The sequence below is a fragment of the Pelophylax lessonae genome (genome assembly GCF_965119305.1).
Source record: "Pelophylax lessonae genome assembly, chromosome: 1".
Classification (NCBI taxonomy): Eukaryota; Metazoa; Chordata; class Amphibia; order Anura; family Ranidae; genus Pelophylax; species Pelophylax lessonae.
Genome location: NC_138768.1, coordinates 841,406,367 through 841,424,004, shown reverse-complemented (window position 1 = coordinate 841,424,004; position 17,638 = coordinate 841,406,367). Strand labels below are relative to the sequence as shown.

The window sequence follows — 17,638 nt, the reverse complement described above, 5'->3', positions numbered from 1 at the left end:
TTTTTTAGAGGGAGGGGTTAATGTATGCCTGGTGCTTACTAACGTGTGTGGGGGGAGGTGACTGAGTGACACAAGGACAGATCGCATGTTCAGCTATGCTGAACCCTGCAATCTGTCACTGTTTGTCACTGAGGAGATCCGCCCGCTCTGTTTACACAGGCGGGCGGATCTCCAAACTCGATTCCCCGCCGATCGGGGAAGAGCAGCGGCGATCGCCGCTGCTCCTCCCCTGGCCCGACTCCCGCTGTGAATGAATACAGCGGGAGCGAGCCTCCGGCGGCGCGAGAGCGCTGCCCACAAGGGGAGGAGTCCAGCGACGTAGTACTACGTCGCTGGACGATAACGAGCCACTGTGCCGCAGTAGAGGCACAGTGAGCAGTCGTCAAGTGGTTAAAGTCCAATTGACTTTCAGGGGAAATGCTTTGTATGAATTCAGTGGGAAAAGCAATGATGAGTTCTCAGTTTCTTACTATTTAATTTTCTTTCTAAAGCAGGCCCCCAGTGAGAATGGAAAATCCTGTGTCCTGCACTGTGCTGCTGGGAAAGTGGGATCTGCTTGTAGATTTCCAACACATTCCTGCAGAGTTAGAGCTCTCCAATCATCAAGGTGCATGAGTTGTGCTGATTATTGAGCTGGAACTCATTTAAAATGCAGTGGTATGCCATTCTTCCATACATTTTGTGTTAATGGAAGAAACCCCTGCTGGTTAAGTGAAAGAAATGGCCAGCTTTAGTGTTAAAGAAACCCTGTCCCAAGATCATTCTTTAGAGCTGTCACCCAAGTGACAGTAGTAGTCCTTTGCATCCCCAGCAGCTACTTTAATAGGTTATGTAGGGAGGTGAACAAAGAGGTGGAGCAGCTCGGGCAGCACAGACTTTAAAGTGGAGTTCCGGCCTAATTTGCGAATCTAGTGATTCCTGGAGTGCTCGCTATGCTGATCAACAATTGGGCATTTTCAATTTTTTTCGGGGGTCCCTTACCTTATTTTTAGGGCATTTTTGATTGTACTTCCTCCTTCTCCCCCCCTCTGTGGCCACGGCCACTGACATCACTTCCGCCTTTGCATTGCATCCTGGGAGCTGTTTGTCATCACTCCCAGGAGGCTGGAATCAGGAAGAACTCCCAGAACACTCCCTGGAATAAGGAAGGAGGACACAGCAGATTACACTGCAGCTTCAGATGCCCACATCCAAGATGGCCGCGCCCAGACAACGTTTTTAAAAGTACGATTTTGACTAAAATCCAATCCCGTGTAGGTATGAGAATAGCGGTTCTGTAAAGGGCGATGGATTAGTATTATAGGGGTATTTTTAGTTAAAGGTATTTGAGGCCGGAACTCCGCTTTAATTGCACACTCCTACAAGAAGAGAGAGCTATGACATGCGTGGAGGGAGGGGGCTGTGCTAGAAAACCAATTCCCTAGACTTGTCCATTTTTCTATCAAGCTCAAAGGTACGTAGCAAGTAAACAAAAAAAATCATGGCGATAAAATGTCATGTTTAAGGTGAATCTTCCAGCAATTTTAGCTTTTAAAGAGAGGGCTAACCATAATACAGTTGGATGGGTGTGCCTTAAAGGGTAACTCCACTTTAATGGGGTAAAGAAAACAAAATACTGCATATACAATTGCGCCACAAGTCATATTGTAATTGAATGTTATTAAAAATAATTTTATAAAATGAATGCACTATGGCTACCTGGAGGCATTCTGTACACAGATGGTGTAGGGAAGCCCCCAAAATGTAATTTCCTGCTTGTGTGATTGGCTCACTGATTTTCCCAGAAGTTTGCACTAAAATACAAGTCATATTTTGGGCATCTCCTGTAACAAAAATGTTATTTTTGATAAGATATTCCAAAAGGTAAATCAAATCTAAATGGGTGCAAACCCTGCAAATTTCCTCCATTAGAGCCCTGCAAGTACAGCAGCGGATTGTTCATTGCAAAATTAGTCACATTCACTCAGGACACAAACAGCTATTCCTTCAGAATAACAAAAGATAGGAATCTGCCATAAAGTTTGTCAAAATCACTGCAATGTGCACAGATCACCCAGAGGGGAATGTTTTTTTCTCAACAAAAATGGAGTTACTCTTTAAAGCAAGGATAAGCAAATAATGTACATTCCTCATGTGTATTCTTCCTTGAATCTTGGTGTGCTATGTGTATTTCTTCCAGATCTGTGCAGTAATCCAGTGTGAAGCTTTCCCTCTGTGCAGGAGCTTCCTGTAATAAAGACAGCTCACTTATGCTCTCTCCCATTGTGCTTGGCGACTGGTCTGGTCTCCGCCCCTTCCGCCAGTCTAGGAGAGTTCCAGTGTACATGTAGCCGTAGTGTCGGTTCACACTGATCCGACTCGAAGTCACCCCGACTTTGGGCGACTAATGAAGGCGCGGCTTGCAACGACTTCACATAATGGAAGTCAATGCAAGTCGCTCCGACTTTACAAAAAATAGTGCAGAAACCTTTTTCTAAGTCGGAGCGACTTGAGTCGCTCTGATTAGAACTGTTCCATTGCACAGCATGGAGCGCTACTTGTCAGGCGACCAAGTCGCCTGACAAGTCGGATCAGTGTGAACTACCTCTTGCCCTAACTATGAGGGCTAGAATGAATCTGCCTGTGTTGCTACATAGTAATCAAACCTATTTTTATTTTTATTCATATAGGTTCATTATGGTCTAAGACCATTCTTTCTTAGTACATTTTGTTGAGTGTTTGTTGCTGTTTTCTAATCTAAAAAATGACAAATTTCACTTAGAGGTTTATACTGACTGCTTTATGCGGTTTGAAGCTCATATGACATACTATAAATATTGCTTCACTGAAAAATGGGCTTGGTTCTGTCATTTCCCGGAATCCATCCATTGTAGATGGGTTTTCCCAGAACTGATGGTTCCTGCTACAGAAATTCTGATTTATCCAGGAATGCTGACATGATTTATTGCTTGTTGCAGCCAATTTATGACCTGCCGATTTCTCCAATTTGTTGACAAAGAACAGGAAATGGCAAAGCTGTCATTCTGTTTTTCATTTTTTTTATAAATTAAGTTAACTTGAAATTGCTAAAAAACAACATAACCTTGTTGAAGATCGGAAATTACATTCTACTAGGGGGGCTATTGAAGGGGTACTTGGAGCTTCTTAGCAATTTCAAGCATTTCTGTCTTAGGAATGGGTGGATGGCTGAGGCAGAACCCTCAGCAGCCCTGCAGTGCTTTTTTGCATGCACAAATAACTGAGATAAAATATCAGTTCATCATGGAGACACACACACACACACCATTCAGTTAGGTGGTGGGCTGGCTGACAAAATACATTAAGTGCAACTGGCAAGCAAGAAAAAGCTGCTCCAGACTGGTCCTTTCATTAAAGCAGAGCTCCGATTGTCTGCCTCCCTCCGCTGCTTCATTTGGCACCTTTTTTGGGGGGAGGGGGAAGAGTGGGTACCTGGTTTTGACAGGTACCCACTTCTGGCTCACTTCGCCACGGCTCCTTCCCCCTGCTGCCAGCCTATTTGTGCATGCACTGGAGGAAACCGGCTCTGGCTTCGGCAAAGCTTACTGCTGGTTTCCCTTAGGCAAGATGGTGGCGCCAGCACCCGAGAGCCGATTCAGGACTCTGCTCTTGCGCTGGATGCCTGCACAGGTACTGTGCCCTAATAGTAAAAGTAGTAATAGTATTTGTAATACTCGTCTTAAGCACACCCCATACATCTATTTGGGTGCCAACCTATCTTGCAGGCTGCACTAGGAACAAGATAAGACATTCGGATGGCTGCACTCCAATACAATCCACTTTATTGTGTTTGTGAAGACAAATACATCAGGCTGTCACTGACACAAAGAGGAATAAAAGGCTGACATGATTCACGCTATCAGTGCTTAATCAAAACCACTTGATGTATTCTTCACAAGTACAATAAAGTGGACCGTATTGGATTGCGGCAATCCGGATGTCTTTTGTTTTTCCTAGCCGGTATACAGTATGTATGTTTGTGTGTGTGTTATATATATATATATATATATATATATATATATATATATATATATATATATATATATATATAATATTTTTTTTTGTTTTCCTTTTAAGCTGTTGGGATGCAATGTGTAACCCTTTGTCTTTCTCTCAGCCACGAACACCTGGGACATAGTGGAGACTCAGGGTGGTCTAGCCCAAGGAGGATATGGTCACAGCAGTGTTTATGATGAAACCACCAGATCCATCTACATCCATGGGGGCTATAAAGCTTTTACTGCCAATAAGTACAGACTGGCTGATGACCTGTACAAATATGAAGTGGACACCCGTAAATGGTAGGTGTATAGCCTGTGAGTCTTGAGTCCTGGAAAGCACTTTTGGCAGCTGCTGTTTGGCAATATATAAAGGGGAAAAAAGGGTAATGTCATATTTTTATTTCAATACTATATTTATTCACCATAAGGTACCGTTACCGATACCTTAGTACTGGATAACGTAACATATACAACTAGAGGTACAACAGGAAGATCTAACAGTTCAGCATTAAACATGACCAGGTTCAGTAAAATACATGTATAGCATCGAGCATATTAAAGAAATCCACAAAGAGAAAAGCAGCAATGTAAACCCTAAAGTGTTAGACTGCTGGAGGTCTCCCTAAAACGGTGGGGTGGGGAGAAAACTAGATAATAAAAAAAAATAGGGAAAAAAAGGCAAGGGTCATGTCATTTTGAGAGGATTCTGTTGAATTAATTGCTACTGCTGTGTTTTTTTTCAAAACTCTGTCCAATTTAAGGCTGACATAAGCGACTCAAATTTTGGCCTTTCCGCCCACAAGAGGGGAAGAGAAAATCACGAAATTCTCCCATCTGCACTAATGACGGCTCCCGAGACTGCTATAGCTTTAAGTGTTTGGCTGATAATTTTCCGTTTGAAGCGTAATGTTCGATTCTTGCAGGGCTGCTCATGGCTTGAATTTTGGCTGATAATTAATGACGATTATATTCTCCCTTTTGCTTGTTGGAGTTTTCAAGTTGCAAAATTTTTGTTTAATTTTTGTTTACATGAACGAGGCATGCACAGTATCGCCTACGTCAGCTTCTGGGCCAATCAAGGGTCAGTTGATCCAAAGAATTAAATTAAGGCCTGCAGAGACCAGATTTCAAATTTACAGAGAACTTTAACATTGCCATTGAGGTGCTCACTTTGCAGGGGGTCATGCTATTGCAATTTAGGCCTTAACATTTATTGTTGTTCTCTTGTTTCTAGGAAAATCTTAAGGGACAGCAAACATTTCCGTTACCTGCACACGGCAGTGATCATTAGCGGGACCATGCTGGTGTTTGGCGGGAACACCCACAACGACACGTCAATGAGCCAGGGGGCGAAGTGTTTTTCTGCTGACTTTATGGCCTATGACATTGGTGAGATTTCTATTCTGAAAAAAAGCAATTTTTTATAGTTTTCCTGATATTTGTCTAATGGATATAGTACCCATATGTCTAGTTACAGGCCCTATGCCCCTCTGACAGTATGCTGTATCTCTCTGATGGTAGAATGATTACCAAATGCTCCGCTTTCCTGAATGTAGGTCTTAGCACTCCCTAACCCTGCAAACACCCCTATGTCCAGTGAATACCTTTGTTGCCAGTACAGGTTCTCAAAATTGACAGGATGATAACAGTAGGAGCAGCAAAAATGAAATAAGGTCTATGAATGGAGGGGGCAGACCTTTCAATTATCAGCATATCCTCAAATCATAAATCCTGTTTAAATTCATAGTAGCTGTAGTACATCTTCTATGAATGGAGGAGCTGGGCAAGAAGGATGGGAACTCTTGATGAGTACATGTTAAAGCTACCTTTGTTCTGCTAATGTGATTGTATAGTCTGTTTTTTTTTTTTTTTTTTTTTAAATAACAACCATGTTATACTTTACCTCCTTTGTGCAGTTGGTTTTGCACAGATCAGCCTGGATCCTCCTCTTCTCGGGTCCCTCGTTGCTGCTCCTAGCCCCTCCCTCCTGTCGAGTGCACCCACAGCAAGTAGCTTGCTATGGGGGCACTTGAGCCGAGCTGCAGCTCAGTGTGTCCATTCAGGCACAGAGCTGTGGTTCGGCCCCACTCCGTCTCTCCTGATTGGCTAACTGTGTCCCAGTCAATCAGGAGGGAGAGTCCCAGACGACCGAGGGACTCGTGGACAGAGATGGACCTCAGGTAAGTATTAGTTGGTGCTGGGGAGGCTGCTACACCCAGAAGGCTTTTGCATTTTAATGCAAAGAATGCATTAAAGGAGTTGTAAAGTCAAGGTTTTTCACCTTAATGCGTTCTATGCATTAGGGTGAAAAACCTTCTTGGTTGTAGCTGCCCCCCAGACCCCCCCATTGTTATTACCTAAACCCGAACATTCCAGGGAAGAGCATGAGCCCAGCAGCACCAGCTGCTGTCCTGGGTCCTCATTGGATAGATTGGAACTACCACTATTTTGTTCTCTAGAGTGTCTGTCTGTTTTCAGAAAATGTATAATGTTTTGGAGGCTTTTATGTAATCTTCAGGCCTAAAATTATTTTCTCTTTCGTTCATTGACAGGCACAGCTTCATATCTTCATTAGATGGATGGGTTATGCCGCTCTTCCTAGGAGTAGGACACTAAGCGGAAAAGGGTTAACAAAAGTTAAATGGGAAGTAAACCCTCCTCTGCAACTTTTACCTATAGGTAAGCCTATATGATAAGGCTTACCTATAGGTACTGTAAATATCTCCTAAACATGTACCGTTTAGGAGATATTTAGCTTTAATGCAGCCAGTGACATCACTAGCGCATGCGCTCTGAAGGAACGGCCGCTGGTGCCGTTCCTTCAGAGCCCTGTGCCGTGACCGTCGGCTCCTGCGCGCATGCGCGGGAGTGACGTAATCGCGGGTCCGGCCAATCAGATGGCCGGATGCCGCGATCCCGGAAGATGGGCGACTGAACATGTCGCCCGTCATACAGGTAAGCGGGCGGCACGGCGGGGGCTCGTTCTAAGGTACGTATTTCATAATGAGTTAGTATGCGATGCATACTAGCTCATTATGTGTTTCTCTTTCAGGTTGGGGGAAAAAAAAAAAAAAAATGTTTTAATGGGTTTACAACCTCTTTAACAAAGCTTAACTACGCCTATGGGGCAGTCCCAGGTGGTATACTCCACCTTCTGCTCTAGGATCTCAGTTTTTTCGGCCTAGTCAGGAGTAAGGACCTAGCTCCTTGTTGGGATCTCTGGTCCTGACACTTTTTTTCCTTTTTAAACTGAATTTTTTCTTTTATTTTTTTCTTTTCTTTCTACAATCAAGTTGTTCCTGTGAAAACTACAATCTACTGCCTGACTGGGTGATGCACTGGATATCCTAGATCCTTACGGTCATCCCAGTCTGGCCAGCGAGCGCGTGCAGGCCTCAGCTTCGCTCTAGGTGGGCCGCGACAGGGTCCCACTGGAGGGACTTGCCTCCATCGACATCAAGGACACTTACCTTCATGTCCCGATCTACTTCAGGCATCAGCGTTTTCTACGTTTTGCCATAGGCGAGGAGTACTATCAATTTGTGGCGTTGCCCCTTTGGTCTCGCTTCCACTCCTCGAGTATTCACAAAGGTGTTGGCTCCAGTGTTAGCCTTGCTCAGACAGCGGGGATTTTGGTACTGGGGTACCTGGACGATCTGAGTAATGTAGTGCTCAAGGATAAAAACACCTCCGTTTCAAGCTCCTACCTCTGAGGGATAGTTCGGGTGCACGCCCTGGTTGTAACAGGAGCATGTGGAAAAAATGTACTGGATGGCAGCACTCTGAAACGATCACATTTATTCAAAGATGAAAAATAAAAAGATGAATATACCACAGCGGAAATAACAGAGAACAGCTAACACGTTTCGCACCAAGACTGGTGCTTAGTCATAGCTGAAATAATGGACAAATATGCATATATATATATATATATATATATATACACATCAGTGATTAGCACTGAAAATCATTATGCAGTCTAACCAGGCACACCTGCCCATGTCAAATTAAGGCATTACTAGATCAGCAAAAAATCAATCTATTCCACGGTTTTACCACAGCCGATCAAACCTGGGCAATTTGCTGAGAGCGGAATCGTCATCTGTCCTGCAGGAGGATCTGGACATCACAGTGAGGACTCTGCGGGAGTTTGGCAGGCTCTGAATTTTCAAAAGTCAGCTTTGACTCCATCCACCAACTTGGACTTCCTGGGGCTGACTCTGGATTCAGCCTCAGCCCGAGTGTTCCTTCCGGAAACAAAGATCAAAAAATTGCAGCATTCGATTCGGCTCCTGTTGTACAACCATCGGTCGTCTCTTAGAACCTGTTTGCAGGTGCTGGGCCTGATGGTTTCCACTTTCTAAGCTGTTCCATTCGCCCAGTTCCATACCAGGCTTTGCAAAAGGAAATTCTAACCAAATGGGACAAGGATCCACAGTCTCTGGGCAATTTAATCCTGTTGGGTCAGGGCGCGAGACGGTCGCTACTTTGGTGGCTCCGCTCCCCAGTGCTTCAAGAAGGAAAATCCTTTCTTCCCCTGTCCTGGACAGTGGTTACAACAGACACCAGCCTGCCTGTCTGGGTGGGGAGGGGTCCTGGGCACGACATCAGCCCAGGGGTTCTGGTCCAGGGAGGAGTCCAGGCTGCCGATCAACATCCTGAAAATTTGCACGATCAGGCTTTGTCTGTCCCAGTGGATGGATCGTATGCAGGTGTGTCCGGTGAGGATTCAATCGGACAATGCCACGGCTGCGGCATATATCAATCACCAAGGGGGCACAAGAAGTGCCCTGGTGGCCAAAGAAGTGGCGTTCTACGGTGGGCAGAATGCTTTGCTCCAGCGCTCTGCTGTGCACATTCCAGGGGTGTAAAATTGGCAGGTGGACTGACTACCTTAGTCGTCAGGCACTGTCTGGGCTTATGGTCCCTTCACCTGGAAGTATTTCAACAACTGTGTCTCCGGTGGGGGACCCCCGATGTGGACCTGTTAGTCTGTTGTCTCAACCAGAAGGTTCCGAGATTTGTGGCAAGACCTTGGGATCCTCTGGCAGACGCACTAGTGACCCCCTGGGGTCGGTATCGTCTAATTTATGCCTTCTCTCCAATACAACTTCTGCCAAGACTACTGCGCAAAATCGAGGCAGAAGGGATTCCAGTGATTCAGGTGGCCCCCAGACTGGCCTCCTCGGTCCTGGTACGCGGGTCTGGTAAGACTGGTAGCCGATGCCCCTTGGCGGCTTCCTGCCAGAAGATCTTCTGTCTCAAGGACCAATCTTCCATCCTGCTTTACGGTCGTTGGCTTTAACAGTTTGGCTATTGAAAGCCAGGGGCTGAAGGATAGGGGGTTGCCGGAATTGGTGATCCCTACTCTGTTGAAAGCTAGGAAATCTACTTCTCGGAAGATTTACCATTAGGTTTGGAAATCGTATATTACTTGGTGTGAGTCTAAGGGGGTTTCCCCCCGTTCCTTTTCAGTATCACGTCTATTGGAGTTTCTCCAAAGAGGTGTAGATCAGCGTTTGGCTCTGGGCACCATTGAGGGCCAGATTTCAGCTTTGGCAATTTTCTTCCAAAGACCGTTGGCTGCGAATTCCTTAGTTCACACTTTTGTGCAGGGGGTTCACCACCTGGCCCCGCCGGTGCGGTCACTGGTGCCTCCGTGGGACCTTAACCTGGTACTGTCGGTCCTTCGAAGACCGCCTTTTGAGAATATGCATGAAATTCCTTTACTTTACCTTGTCACAGGAAGTGAATTTCTTGATGGCTATTACTTCTGCGTGCAGGGTCTCGGAGTTGGCTGCATTGTCCTGTCGCTCGCCTTATCTGGTGGTTCATAGGGACAAAGTGGTTCTTCCCATGTCAACCGTTTCTTCTGAAGGTAGTTTCGAAGTTTCACTTGAATGAGGACATTGTGTTGCTTTCGTTATGTCCCAAGCCAAAGCAACAAAAGGAGGTCGCCTTGCATTCTTTGGATATGATTCGAGCCATCAGGGTGTACTTGATGGCGACTGAGTCTATTTGGAAATCAGTTTTCTTGTTTATCCTTAAGGATGGCCCTGGTAAGGGGGCAGGCTGCATCTGCTGCAACCATTTCCAGATGGATCAGGCAAACGGTGGTGCAGGCCTATTCAATTAAGGGTCAGGTTCCTCCTTTCCCTGTTAGGGGGCATTCCACAGGGGTGCTTAGTGCCTCCTGGGCTTTCCGTCATCAGGCGTCAGTGGTCCAGGTTTGCAAAGCAGCCACCTGGGCGTTTGTACACACATTCACAAAGTTCTACAAGGAGGATGTTTTTGCATTTGCAGATAATGGTTTTGGCCACAAAGATTAGCAGGCCGCCGTGGCAGAGACTTCTGCCTCTTGAGGGTGTTTTTTTCTGGTAGGGGAGCGCCAGTTGTTCCTGGTCAAGCTCCTGGTTTACCTGGTTGGCTAAGTTTTTAGCCTTCTTTTGGGGAATATGTTTATTGCTGTGTTTTCCCCACCCCTCATGCTGATACTGCTTTGGGACGTCCCATCCGTCTAATGAAGATATGAAGCTGTGTCTGTCAATGAACAAAAGAGAAAACTGGATTTTTGTCTTACCGTAAAATCTTTTTCTCTGATGTTAATTGACGGGCACAGCACCCATCCGTCTGTGGAATTGGTTTATGTATTCTTTTGGCACTGCTTGTTACAAAACTGAGATCCTAGAGCAGAAAGTGGGGAGTATACCACCTGGGACTGCCCTATAGGCGTAGTTCAGCTTTGTTAAAGCGGAGTTCCACCCAAAAGTGGAACTTCCGCTTTAGGTAGTTCTAACCCCCTGACATGCCACATTTGGCATGTCATTTTTTGAGGGGGAACAGGTACCTAGTTTTGACAGGTACCCGCTCCCACTTCCGCTCGGGGCGCCCTGAGCGGAAGTTCTCCTCTCCCCCTCCCTCCATGAAATCTTCTGGGACATGTGAGAGGTCCCAGAAGATTGCCGGCCAATCACGACGCGCAGCGCAACTCGCGCATGCGCAGTGCGTAGCCCGCTGTGAAGCCGCAAACTGTCACAGCAAGGTGCCCACACCAGTGATGCCGGGGCCGCAGAGCAGAGAGGGAGAAGAGCGAGGCTTCGGGCGGCCGCATCGCTGGACCGTTGGACAGGTGAGTGTGTGAGGCTGGAACTCCGCTTTAACTTTTGTTAACCCTTTTCTGCCTAGTTTCCTACTCCTAAGGAAGGGCAGCATAACCCATCCGTCTAATGAAGATATGAAGCTGTGTTCATCAATGAACATTAGAGAAAAGGATTTTGCGGTTAGACAAAAATCCATTTTTTTTTAAATGTGTGCAAAAACAGCTCTGGCTGTGAAAAGGGTTAAAGGATAAGTTCACCTTTGGGAGCATGTTACATGTTCCACCCTTAAGATTTGTTAAAAAAAAAAACAAGCTCCCAACTTTTTTTAGCTGGCTCCTAGATTCCAAGCAAACTTGTCAAGGCCTGCCCAAAATATATTTTTTGTTTTTGCAGGATTTTGTAGGTGCAGCCACCTTAAGACATTTTCACCTTTTGATCCTATGTTTTAAGTTTATTTTGACATGTCTAGGTTAGTCCCTTATGTGTACATGGGGGATGTGTCTGTCATTTTCAGTGCAACAAAGAGAAATGTGCCATATACTGTACATCATACTGTAATGCAGAGTGTAGAAGTCAGAATGCGCTTGCTTTCTTAGTGGCCACACAGAACCTGCTAAAATCAAGTGATGCAACAGATTGAAGCTTATTAGGCCTAGAGAGCATGTCCAAGTGTCAGGAGCACCTATTATCACACTGAGAGATTTCCTGTCGTGTTGGAAATTGTATGTGACCTGTTACTGATTGTCTCCATTTTTCCACCAAACATGCCACCTCTGGGGAAGATAGTAAAAGAAAGTGGATGTTTTTGTTTTATTCAGAAGCGGGTCAGATCTCTCCCCATCCATTAAAACTGTCTTGTGTAACCACACTAAGCTGACCATTCACACGTCTTAACAATCTCCTTCAGATTTACTGACAATTGTTCAGTCTGAGATCCTGTGCAAACAATCCATTTGGTTTACGTATAACCTAAGTTTAAATCAGTGAAAAGTAAATTTCCATCAGCATAATGTTAAAAATTTATATGCAAAATATCACAAACAAATTGCATGAAGTGTCTGCTCCTTTAAGGAAAGTAAAAGTGCAAAATTGAAGATCACAAAAAATATGTTTTGAATAAGACTGCCAATATATATATATAGTGTATAGTATATAAGTGTATATCCCTTTAATGTGGGAGTAAACGCGCATGCAGGTCAGCCTCTTACCAGAACGTTATGTTGTCTGTGCAAGAAAAATCAGCCTGTGTGGACTCCTTCCTCTATTACTTCCGGGTCCTGGGATCTATGCTGCTCTGGTTGCTAAAGTGGATCTCCCCGGTAAAACATAATAAAAACCGCAGATAGTATAAAATCTTCTAACTGATTTATTAGGTAAAAGAATTGCACTTACATTATGCCAGCTGGTATAATAGCGAAAAGCGGTATGGATACCGGAGAGTACCCGCGGCCGCCTGCAGTGCGGTCCGTGGCGATGGATGGTGACGTTGCGGCGCTTCTCTGACGCGTTTCCTCCTCTACGGACGTCAACTTAGAAAGAGACAAACTGGTGTAAGAGATTGCAGCGTTTGTAGTGCAGCTGATGATTTTACCTGCAGGTAAGCCTAGAATAAGGCTTACCTATAGAGACTGTAAATATCTCCTAATTATGCACCGTTTAGGACATCTTTACTTATGTCTCCGGCGCATGTGCTCTGAAGGAACGGCGTACCTGTGCCGTTCCTTCAGAGCTGTGACATACAGTGACGTCATCACCGGCTTGGCCAGATAGCTGAAGCTCGTTGTATCAAATGAAGGAAGAACAATATTTATAATGAAGGTATACTGGACATTCTGAAATATATTTAGAGAATATTTTAAATGAATAGACACACCAAGAGCAGTTTTGATAAAAAGCAGAAAACAAAACTTTACCGGACATCAAAATACATAAAGCTTCTTACACATAAAAGTTACCATAAACATTAGCAAGACTCAAACATACACTCCTATTCCCAATATCCCAAAGAAAGGTCAAATAATACTTAACTCTGGTAGTTAAATGTCAACCACTTACACTGGATCGCTGGAGGAACAGGACAATAAGAAATCCTGGCTGCATACTTGGTCTTGCCACAGCTCCAAACAAACAGGGCTATACCTCATGCTATGAACCCTTTTTTATAGTCCGGTATACCAGAGATCACCCACAGGATGTAATCATTCCTCTTGACCACTCAGGTCATTTTGTGAGTGAGGTCATCAACACATGGGTGCCCCCCCACAACCACATGGTCATTTGGAGATGCGGCAGCCATCTTTAAATACACGACACCAAAAATTCACTAAACCATCAGTTGGTGAGAGATATTAAACGTGTGGGGACAATTGTCATGAATCAGTTAAAAATATCCACAACTGATACACTCGTAAACCCGGAAAGAAGACCAGGAAGAGACTTCTCTTCCACAAGCAGTCGTATCAGCTGGGAGCATCGATAGTTTCAAAAGACTATTAGATGGGCACCTTGGAGACCACAACATACAGGGTATACAATGTACGGTTAAAAGCAAACACACACACACATCATAGGTTGAACTGGATGGACTGATGTCTTTTTTCAACCTCACTAACTATGTAACCTCAGCGGTGACAGCACGCCGCTGGAGGGCTTTTTCTGGCAAGTCTGTCATTATATGCTAGTATGCCAAGCATACTAGCACAATATGACTTAAACTGCCTGGGCCGTTGTTTTTTTTGGGTGCGGTTTACTACTGCTTTAAGGTCAAGTCCCCAGCAAATGATTGTGTAGTGAAGTTAACAGAAATCATCCCACGTGTCCTTAACATGTCCTCATCTGTGTGTCATAGCAGCCCAGGGTATCAAAAACCTGCTTACCAGACTAATAGGATCTCAGGTTTTATGAGTTTAAAAGCGTAAAAGATGTATATCACATGGCACCACCATACACCATAAACGACCCAGCCAAAAGTGGTATACTCAATAGGAAATCCAAATAGACCACATATACCATGGGAAGGAGATAAAGGCAAACTTAATAGTGTAGCTAATAAAAATACATTGCCTATATTAAAAGAATATCGCAGTATTCAGAATATCACAAGCATATACAGCGATGCAGCTGGTGGGTGTGATGTTACCAACCGAAGCTCCACCCTACGCATTTCATCACAACCTGGACATCATTATGGTAAGAGAGCCATTTAGTTTAGGGGAGAACTCATGTGGGGGACTTGCCCCACACCAGGTTGGTACATATAATACAGTATATATTGGTCTGGTAGACCTCCAGTGGGAATAATCTTCCATTCAGACCTCCGAAAGAGCAGGAACTGCAGTCAGTGACAGCATTCCTTCTTTAAAGCGGAGTTCCACCCAAAAGTGGAACTTCCGCTTTAGGCCGTTCTAACCCCCTGACATGCCACATTTGGCATGTCATTTTTTTTTGGGGGGGGGGGGGAGCGGGTACCTAGTTTTGACAGGTACCCGCTCCCACTTCCGCTCGGAGTGCCGCGGCGCCCTGAACGGAAGTTCTCCTCTCCCCCTCCCTCCCTGCAATCTTCTGGGACATGTCAGAGGTCCCAGAAGATTGCCGGCCAATCAAGACGCGCAGCGCGACTCGCGCATGCGCAGTGGGTACCCGGCTGTGAAGCCGCAAAGGTGCCCACAGCAGTGATGCCGGCGCCAAGGGAGAGGATCGAGGCCTCGGGCGGCCGCATCGCTGGACCGTTGGACAGGTGAGTGAAATGGCTGGAACTCCGCTTTAAATTCATAATTATGCCACAAAGGAATATGGGCGACTGCACTCTGTTTGGAAAATCCAAAGGTTAATTAGAAATAATCCATTACGGCCTCTCAAGGCAAGTAACAAACATTGCATATCTATATATAAAAGGACAACACCAGCCTTTCACCAGGACTACCCATGGCTGTGGTACACTTGACATGTTTTAATTTCTTGAGCCTACTGGAGAGTTTTCCTACCACTAATGGGGGATTTAATTGTGTTTTTGTCCAAAGCCAGATGTTCCCATTCCTCTCTTCATTAATATCTAATTTAGTAGGCCCTCATTGTACAGTTATTAGTAAATCTGAGGGCAGTTATATAGTACAGTTGCTCTGTGTGTTGCTTCCATGTGCAGTTGTCTTAGTTGCTCTTTGCCTTTTTATGAACTTGAAAGTAATGAATTAATTTGTCATCTTTTTTTCTATTTCTTGTCCAGCTTGTGACAGTTGGAGTCTGCTGCCTCCACCCAGGCTTCATCATGATGTCAATCGTTTCGGACACTCTGCAGTCCTAATAAATGGGTAAAAACAAATCGCTGTTTTCATTCAGTCAAAATGCTTCCCTATGCTTTGGAACTTTATAAAGTGGCAGCAATGTGTAATGGTTGCCAAGGGCCTTACTTCACATCAGAATGAACTCAAAGCATTCACTTCTTGGAGCCAAAAGTACTCTTTAAACGTATTCATCACAAATGCAAAAACAAAGGGTGATGTTTTTTTAAGGAAAGTGACTAAAACCAAAGTGATTATTCTTTTACTACTCATTGGCCAACTTTATATAGATTGTCAAGCAATGTGGGGTGGGGGGGACTTCTTAGCTGGTATCCGCATCCATGGACCTCCCTGGTACAGGACAAGTGGATCCACGAAGTTATTCGGTCAGGTTACGAGCTTGAGTTCGGTCTTGTCCTCCGGAAAGGTTTTTTCCCTTCCAACCTGCACTTGTCCCCAGATCACTTATGGGGTCTCTTTTGGGCAGTGCAAGACTTGTTTTTTTTTAAGGGGTGATTGTTCCGGTTCCAGCTTTGTAACATTTTCAAGGGTTTTTTTTACGCAAACCTCTTTACAGTCCCCAGGAAGGAAGCAAGGTACATCCAATTCTGGACCTCAAGGCACTTAGCTGATTTGTGCGAGTACAGAAGTTCTGCATAGTCCATTCACATGGTAGTGGCGTCCCTACATCAGGGTGATTTCTTCTTGCTTCTTTCGACATCAAGGACGCCTACCTGCACATTCTAATATGTGCTGGTCGCTAGCGCCTCCTCCATTTTGCCGTGGATAAGGAGCATTATCAGTTTGTGTCGCTGAGCTTTGGTCTCATCCCCGCACCTCGGGCCTTCACAGGAGTGTAGGCCCTGGTGCTGGCATTGTTTGAGTCAGCAGGGGATCACGGTACTGGGGTACCTAGACGATCTTCTGTGAGCGGAGTCTCCGATTGGTCTGATGGACTACTGGAGATTGCTCTGCGAACTCTGAGGGAGTTTGGTGGGATCCTGACCATTCAGGAGTCTGCTTTGGTTCTGTCCACAAAAAATTGCCTATCTGGGTCTGACTCTCAACTCCAGCCTCAGCCAGAGTGTTTCTTCCTCGGGAAAAACTCCAGACATTGCAGGAGGCGATTCAGCTTCTGTTGTTTAGCAGACAGTCTTCCCTCCGGGCTTGTATACGCGTGCTGGACCTGATGGTGTCCACCCTCTGCTGTCCCACGGACCCATCTTCTATCCTGTTTTACAGTCGCTGGCTTTTTACGGCTTGGCTGTTAAATGCCAGGTGCCGAAGGATAGAGGTTTATCGGAGTCTGTGATTCCTACGTTGTTAAAAGCCAGGAAGATCTACCTTTGTATGTGGAAGACGTACATTGCGTGGTGTGAGTCTCTTGAGGTTTGTCCTCGCTCTTTCTTGGTGGCTCAGATCTTGACCTTCCTTCAACTGGGTTTTGAACAGAAATTGGCCTTGTGTACCTTTCTTCCGTCATTTGGTTTCCCCAGTGTGGTCTCCGTTGCCGCCTTGGGACCTCAATTTGGTGCTTTTGGTCCTCCAAAAGCATCCCTTTGATAACCTTCAGGAGATTCCCTTGCTTACACTCTCAGAAGGTGGCTATTTTTGTGGCTATTACCTCTGCGCACAGGGTGTCGGAACTGGCGGCATTATCCTGACGTTCACTTTTACTTGTGATTCATAGAGATAAGGTGGTTCTTTGCCCCTGTCCGTCGTTTTTCCCCAAGGTTGTCTGATTTCTATTTAAATGAAGACATTGTATTGCCTTCCCTGTGTCCCAGGCCTAAACATCCCAAGGAAATTGCCTTGCATGCCTTGAATATGATCTGGGCAATTAGGGCGTACCTGGCAGCTATGGAGTCTTTCAGGAAGTTAGACTCATTGTGCTCAGGGATGGACCTCGGAAAGGGTTATCGGCTTCCTCTTCAACCATTTCCAGATGGATCAGACAGGCGGTAATTCAGGCCTATTACATCAAGGGTCAGGTTCTTGCTTTCCCTATTATGACACATTCTACTCGGCACTTAGTGCCTCCTGGGCCTTCCATCATCAGACGTCAGTGATGCAGGTTTGCAAGATGGCCACCTGGTCCTCAGTGTACACTTTCACAAAGTTCTATAAAGTGGATGTGTCGACATCTGCAGGAGCTTCTTTTGGCCCAAGGTTTGCAGGCTGCTGATGAGAGGACCTGATCCTCTTCGAGGGTGTATTGTTTTTTTCAGGTGGGCTCCAGTTG

At 45.3% G+C, this 17,638-nt stretch overlaps 1 protein-coding gene across 1 annotated transcript in view; it reads left to right on the top strand.

Annotated features, from left to right (window-relative positions):
* ATRN (attractin) overlaps window positions 1-17,638 on the top strand; it is a 444,499-nt gene that overhangs the window by 200,080 nt on the left and 226,781 nt on the right. The window contains exons 9-11 of the mRNA XM_082258667.1: window positions 4,136-4,319; window positions 5,254-5,408; window positions 15,342-15,426. Coding sequence (XP_082114793.1) covers window positions 4,136-4,319; window positions 5,254-5,408; window positions 15,342-15,426 — 424 coding nt within the window. The remainder of the gene's footprint in view (window positions 1-4,135; window positions 4,320-5,253; window positions 5,409-15,341; window positions 15,427-17,638) is intronic.